At 41.8% G+C, this 8,082-nt stretch overlaps 1 protein-coding gene across 1 annotated transcript in view; it reads left to right on the top strand.

The window, feature by feature from the left end:
* Window positions 1-5,173, top strand: part of CUNH6orf118 (chromosome unknown C6orf118 homolog) — a 55,988-nt gene extending 50,815 nt beyond the window's left edge. Inside the window, 1 exon segment of the mRNA XM_019527671.1 lies at window positions 4,940-5,173. Within this exon segment, the coding sequence (XP_019383216.1) occupies window positions 4,940-5,015 (76 nt within the window). The 3' untranslated portion in view covers window positions 5,016-5,173.
* The last annotated feature ends 2,909 nt before the right edge of the window (window positions 5,174-8,082 follow it).

The raw sequence follows: 8,082 nt of genomic DNA on the forward strand, positions 1-8,082 counted from the left end.
AAGTATAGAAAAGACAGAGCCAAGTCACCCAAAAGAAGACCCCACTCTAAGGCCCAAGATACCTCCCACATAATTGGTTATTCCATCAAGATGAGGCAGGTGAGATGCAGGATGCTGGTTTGGAAGAGCTTGAGTGGGGGCAGACCAAGTGGTTGCTGAGTGTTACCACTGCCTGGCAAGGTTAGTCTGGCCACAGGATGGTCTAAATTTATTGCATGATTAACCAGTTAATTGTGTGATAATTACTTTGTGCTTGTGGCTGGTTTTACGTTGCATGTGTGACTGGTCAAAATGTATTGCACAATTGACTGGTTAATTGCAAAATATATGTAATGTGTAGCAGGGGTCTTGGGTATCTTCCTTATTCTCCTGCTAATATCTTGCTAGTATGAAAATACAAAAAGAAAAATATACTATGTGTAGCTAAATCTGAATTATACAGAGCATACTCTTGACATCCATGCTGGTTCCAGAGGTAAATAGGAAATATATTATTGCTGTGGTTTTCATTACATGCAGAGATTTAGCCCAAGACTTGGTTTGTTATTATTTGCATTATTATAGTGACAAGGAGCCATGCTGAAGGACTGGAAGTGTACCACACAGAACAATGTCTAGCAATGTAGTTTTTACCTAATCACGTATTGCTATGTGAAACATCTGTATTTAAGTTAGCATAGATATGTAAACGTGTGGAGTTGACAACTGGTTATGTATTATCTTTATGCCACACAAAATTGCAGAAAAATATAGCAATAGTAGAAAGTGGTTAATGGTGTACTTTGAAAAAAAAAAAAGAAAAAAACACAAAACCCCTCAAAAAAGCAAATGCCCAACTTTATAAATGGTTTAAGTACCCAGTTCAGTAATAGAATTTGGGCCAGTTATTTTAGCTAGGCTGTGCACCTGCAATTGTATACACATATTTGCATATGCATAATTTAACTAAGCAAATAACTGTTGCCTGCAGACAAATCAACTGTTCTGCAGACCAAATTATACTTCTTAACCTGCCATCTCCCTGCAAGGGCCCCATTTTTTTGTTTTTTTATCAAGTATTTCCACCTACCAGTTAGAGATATTTGTCATATGTTGGTATAAAACCTAGTCCAGTAACTTTTAAATAGACTTCACTGGATTTTGGTTCTTGTCTATGCCTGGGCAGCAGCATGGGTTGACCCGTAGCACACACTATTCACCTGTTCCCACAGGTATGCTCCAAAACTAGTAGTTCTGTCCTTGGTGTTTGGATTTGTCACCAGTAGCTGCTCTCTGAAGCATGCCAGAAACTGATGCTGCCTATACATGTGCTCAGGGGTGGGGTGGGGGAATTTTAATTAGAGCAGTTCCTGGAGAGCCATTCTAAGTAAAACACTTTGCCATCACATGTATTAATCCCGCACAGATTTTAAAATGGCCACAGGATGCTTTATCTAAACTTCATTCAGCAAGGTTTAAATAAAGTGTCCCAGCAGCCATTTTTAAACCTGTGGGGGCTTGTACACATGGTGATAAGGCCACGCTGCAGTATTCTAATTAGCATGTGGAGCAGATGCAGACTCAATTAATCGAGTCTGCTCTGACGTGTTCTAAGCAGAATACAAACCGACACCCTGAGGTCTTGACAGCAGCCACAAAGGGTTACCCCTGAGTAGCCACACTGGTGTATTTCCAGGTGTGGAACATGTCATCAAGGGGGGGTGGCCAGCACATGTTTGGGAGCAACTAGCTGCAGGGTCACTGAAGTGCAGATAAACTTTTATGTCTGAGATAATATCTCTTTAGGTCCTGCAGTATTATAAAACTACACAATTTATCATAGTTAATAGAGATGTTACGATAGGAGGTAAGTGTGCTTTTAGTACTCAAAATCTCAGGTCCAGTCTCTACAGATAACAACATGTCTGTATGTACACAAGCCATGTACAACATTCCCAAATGCATACCTGAAAATGTGAGATGGGTGAAAATCTGAATCTAGTTCTATAGATTCAATCTGGAATGACAAATTAATACAGGCTGCTGGAATACTATTTCCTTCTAATTATCTTCCCAATGCACACAGGTAAGGGAGTTTCTATGTTTTGTCTTCTACCCTTGAGTTGCTAACTTTTAAATTCTCATTAGGAACATATAAAATGCACTGCTCTGCTTTAGGCACTTTACTGAAGTCATCAACTATATCAAAAAGAGAATTGTGAAGTCATATCTTGACAGAGAAAAAGATTTAAAATTCCCCTTTAAATTGAAGCAGAAAGTTTTGAAAATGTTGCAGTTCAGTTCCTATTCATTTAGTGCTTTGTTTCCTTGGTGGATTGCCACAATGTGACACCAGTGATAACAATGGATTTTTGGTTTTGGAGGATCACATTACATATACACTTCATGTGGGAGATCTGGAGATGTTGAATAATAATATACAAATACTGATATGTTCATAATTTACTGAACAGTGAATGTGACTTGGCCAGTGAGGTGATATTACTTAAATATAGGGTTTTTACACTTTCCTGTATGAATGCATTAATCTAGTTTAACAGGAAGAAACTGGAAAAATAGGCAGGAAAACAAGACACTAAATCTAGTTAAGCAGGCTCCCAAGAAATAGTGGGAGAGCAATTTCCAGACAATGCCATACTTACAGGCTGTAGCTCAGCTTATCAAGACTGCCTTGACAGACCTGGGAATGGAAAGATCAAGGAGTCTAGCCAATTACAAAAGGATGCTTTGCTTGCACGTGTGTGTATGTGCATGTGTGGTGACCAGGGGACTGTGCAAGATTTACTGTGACTCCCCCTGTAACTGATGGGGGGAAAAAACCTGATTTTGAGTTCAAAGAAGAGACTGTCACTTACGCCGTAGGGTTCTTGTGAGGTTTTTTAGAAAGCTCTGACCTACCACAATCCTCTAGCTGATAAGCCTGACATTCATATAATCTGATTTGTTATTTTAGGATCTCTTTGTTTTTCAGAAATGCTTTGGTTTGAAATAAGCAGCACAATATATATCAGGCCAACTGAAGTAAGCACCTGCTGCCTGCAGTCCAATTCCCTGTCTGAGAATGGGGGAATCTCAGGATTCTTGTCTGAGAGAATGGTGATGGTCCTAGGCCAATGGGGGGTCCGAGGGGCAATTAGCTTTGTTCTTGTGATAACTCAGGCCTGGTGAGTTGGCAGGTTGGGACTTACGAAAGTGTGAATATTTTGAGTTTCTGAAATTTCTCCTTGCTCTATGAGGCAGAATATCATTTTAGATTAGAATTGTATGGCCCAGAGATCAGGAATGGAGCTTCATAAACAAAAATCAATGCCATACGGCAAAGCAAACTTGTGGGAAAACGGAATTGCACTGAATTTCAAGAGCTAATAGAAACTGGTTCAAATAAGAAGTAAAAATGTGGTATTATTGTATTAACACTATTCAAATGAAGCTCTCGGTCAGATGAAAGGATATTAGAAATAAAATATTAAGGCAATTAGTAATAGATATACTTTGAATACAAGGTTAATTAGTTTCATTTGCATGCTGTTAATTATTAAAAGTAATTAGCTCTGAGATACTTAAGGAAGTGCTCTCACTAAATACTTTTAAGATGTAACATAAAGACTCTTAAATTTTGCTGCCAGCAGTGCTCACATATAAACCCTTTACAAATATATGGTGCCTTGGGATATTTGCATAATAAGGCATTTTATAAAACTGATCTCCACAGTTTTGCCCTCCTAATATTGTGATTCACGTTTCTGGAGCTGACGTTATTCTCTGTCTTCAAGACAGATCAGGAGGACTAAAACATTAGCAGTAGCATAAGATTTCTGAATCAAATCCTATCCTGAAGCAGAACTGAAAGAGATCATCTAATTGTTTGAAGTCAGAACTGTATCATCCTTTGCCCTTAATGCACACATGATAATTCAGATGACATTTAATTATAGGAAAGGCCTAGACTAATACATATTTAATCTGTACAGCAGCAGCATTCTCCAGGTGCTGTGAGATTGTCCAGGGAACAAGCGGCAAAACATGTAGTCTGTGTCTAGAACAAAGTAAATAATTTGCAGCCAAAACTTTCTTCAGCTAAATTTTACCTCGTTTCCTGCTAGCATTTTGTGATTTCCTCAGATTTATTTGCTGTTTCATAAATGTACATTCAGTTTTTTTGTTCTGTTGATTAATTGCAAAGATTCTAACCTTGAGCTGTGTTGCTTCATTATAAATGGACAAATCTATTTTGTTTATTTGGGTGTTTTTGATGGGATGACCAAGTATGTGTTAAGGGGACCAGTGGTAAAATTCCCATCAGAATTAGCTCATCGTGATTAGTAGTAAAATGTATTCTTCATATTTTTGTGGAATGCGGCCATGAAAGAATGACAGGACTAGCTGAAGTAAATCCATTGAAAAATGTGAGTGAATCTGAAGGGAGTTGAAAATTGCATTTACCATCAAGTTCTCAGAGCCAGTGTAGGTTAATGAGGTGACTGGTGTCATTAACACCTGATATGTGACTTGCTGCTTATTGGATAGGAAAGCAGTATGATGGAGCAGATAGTGCCAGCATGTAAAACGATCCACATTTAACTTTATAAAGACTGTACAAGCTTGGAACCATTAATGTAAGCCATTATTGAGCCCCAGTTAATTTTTCTTCAAAGGCACATGCTGTAAAAAATCTTACTGTGATCTGTGCCTTGAGCAAGAGATTTACATGGAATAACAAAAAGCAATGCTCCAAACGTTTTGCCTCCAGCAGAGAAAGCAAGGATCAAGCACTAATGGTGCTTCCAACTTTGTTCTCTTATATTGCTGATAATGGAAGAGCTGTCTGGGGGGTTGCTATGCAACACCCGGAAGTGTGATCTGACATACGTAGGCTTTTTACTAACTGACTGTATTTCTCATATATGTTTATCTGTGCTTTCCTTTTTCTTTTTTTTAGAAAGATGTGGGACACGCTGAAGACCTTCTTGTCACTTGAAGATAGTGAAGCAATTTCAGACAAATCAGAAAAATGATGTGTAGGAAGATAAATTCTAGCTGCACTGAACATACTTTTGACATGCTGAGACCATGCGAGATGAAACCCAGTTTTGAAAAACTGATGCTGTCTTAGAATCAAGTATTATAATGCAACTTTAATAAGATAAATGTGTGTCAGTATTTGCACAGATTATCATGGGTGTAGACACTGATATTTCCATATGCCATCTAGAGAAATGCCCACCACTAATAATAGCAATAGTATAAATAGTGGTGCCTTTCCTTATATAGTCTTCAGTAGAAACGGCCCTCATTTAGTAGTGGAACCTTTATTCAAGGCCCAGATATTTAATTAAACTCCCACAGTAGAACTCACAACTGCAAGTTATTTAAGTAAATTGAAGTTGCAGCTTCTAGAAATGATATACACGTATAATTTTGTGCATATTCATTGTTGTGAGTATTAGATTCAAGCCTTGAACCTGGCTGATGCAGAGGGATATGGCATAGTGGCAATGCCCCCTCCCCTCAGCAGCTTTTTCTTTTCCAGAGTCTCAGTTTTCCCTTTATACATCTCTAATTGATATGTTTGCAAAAAGAGCCTTGAAAATAGGAACCAAGTGTAGCCGAGGTAACTTGGGTATACACTCCCCTTCTCCAGTTGAAGGGGATTGTTAGCTGGCAGGTGTGCTGTGGGGTGGGAACTGCAGATCACTCAGTTTCCCTCTGTCCCTATAGAACCAGGCCAGCACCGTCAGGGGACTTAACTATATACACATTTATTTACATTAACTTATCACAAGAGAAAAGAACATGGATATAAACATATGTACAATGTATGTATACACTTATAAGATATCTAAACCAGTTACATAAACAATACCCTCTGGGTAAATGACATAAAACCTTATACCAGCGCTCTCATATACAGGTACATATCTGATCTGAAACAGATAAACCCCAAAGATAAACTTAATCCTGAGAGGGAACCCCAATGCCCTTGGGCTTTTCCCAAGCCCTACAAAGAAGCTGGTAACTTTAAGGGGGCCTTCTCAGTGGGACCTCCCCTTTTAGGAGCCCTTAACTAACCAGGGGGGGACTCCCCTCCCCTGTGGGAATCCTCTTTTCCCTGCAACTCACAGCTCCCAGGCTTGGAAGATGGTCCTTGTCCCCTGTGCCAAGCTGCTCTCTCGTGTGCAGTGGGCTTCGGGGTGTGGGGGGGTGGTCACTGTGTCCTGGAACAGGGATCCTCTATGCAGGGCTTCTGGGGCCTCTGGCTTGGCCCTGTCCGCTGGCTCAGTAGCTTGATCACCACCTGGCTTTCTGAACTCAGCCTTTTGCTATCGGTCAGAGGCCTGGGCAGCACCAGGCTCGGTCAGCTCCCAGACCCTCTGTGCAGTGCCTCCTGCACCAAGCTCCCAGCCTTGTGCTGGGGGTTGAGGACCTGAGCTGCCCAAGTACTCCATGCACCATCCTGTGCACATGTCTCTGGCCAGACACCAGAAATTGCAGACCGGAGCCACCTCACGCAGTTCCTAGGGTCTGGACACCATGTGCCGTGCTGCACGCTGAGCACCTAGCTGCTGGAGCCGTCTGCCATTCCCTGCTGATGGAAGTCTTCAGAGGTGCTTCTGGACTACTGCTTTGCCCTGCTGAGCAGCTCTCCTCAGCTCTTCTAAGCCCTGCCCTTCTCTCTTCTCTCTCCTGGATGTGCTCTCCTAATGCTGGGCACACAGCTCCTTGTATATGCTCCAGGGCTCCGCCACTGAAGTCTTCTGGACCTGAGTGTTGCAGTCTTCAATCAGGTCCATGGGGGGTTGGGGGGAGAACTCCTCTCCCCCTCCTCTCAGGAAAGGGGCATGACTGCACTCCTCTTGCTGCCTCCAGATTGGGGCTTCACCAATCAAAACAGCAAGATTTCGAGCCTGGGACTGAACCCAAGCTCCAAAAGGCAAGCCTGCTACACAAGTATAAATGAAGCAGCAGTGGAAGCTTGATTTTGCACAGGATCCTAAAAATGCTGTAGAGATGTGAACTGTCCTATTCATCTCACAGAGGTGGTAACTCCAGTGTCAGTGGGGATACTCTAAATGCCAATATTGCTTACTCTTTAAGTGCTCATCAAAGCATGTAAGTAAAACAAAAAGAGGAAGGATCATATTGTGAAGACATGCAATGTGAGAGCAGCAGCACACTTGGTGCAATATATGTTTGAGTTTGGGGAGAGCACCTCTATATATGTGCTTCCTGGTTAGGTAGGACACAAACCCAAAGAGCCCAGTAAGGCATGCATACTTCATGGTGAGAAAGATGGTCATGGTAGATCGTATGAGTCTGAGGGGCAGTTGCATGCAATGTGGTTAGAGAAAGCATATAAGAAAAAGCCAACTTGCTAAATGGGTATTTTGCATCCATTTTTTCACCAGTCCCAAGGGGCGCCCCTGCCCGTTATGGGATGAGAATGCCTGGGTGAGGCTGATTCCTTACCCTCCATCAGTGCTGATCTTGTGAAGGAATACCTTGAGAGGCTGGACACCTTCAAGTCAGCTGGCCCTGACAGTTTACACCCTAGGGTACTCAAGAAGCTGGCAAGCATCATAACTCAGACCCTGGCACAGATCTTTGAGAACTTCTGGTGCTTTGGTGAAATGCCCAAAGACTGGAAGAAGGCCAATGTGGTGCCTATCTTCAAGAAAGTGAGGAAAGTGGATCTGGGAAACTACAGGCCCATCAGCCTGACCTCTATCCTGGGGAAGGTCTTAGAAAAGATTATCAAAGAGACCATTCTTAACAGACTGGCCGATAGGTCTTGCTTGACCAATCTTATTTCCGTTTATGACCAGGTGACCTTTCACTTGGACAAGGGAGAAGAGATTGATGTCATGTATCTTGACTTTAAAAAGTCTTTGATTTGGTATCCCATGATCACCTCTTGGCAAAACTGGCCAACTGTGGTCTTGGCTTCACCACAATCGGCTGGCTGAGGTATTGGCTCCATGGTCGGACCCAGAGGGTGGTGGTTGACGGAAGTCAATCGTTGTGGTGCGCTGTGACCAGTGGGGTCCCTCAAGGCTCTGTCCTTGGGCCAACACTATTCAACAT

Source organism: Gavialis gangeticus, unplaced genomic scaffold, assembly GCF_001723915.1.
Source record: "Gavialis gangeticus isolate Ggan-Ray unplaced genomic scaffold, GavGan_comp1, whole genome shotgun sequence".
Lineage (NCBI taxonomy): Eukaryota > Metazoa > Chordata > Crocodylia > Gavialidae > Gavialis > Gavialis gangeticus.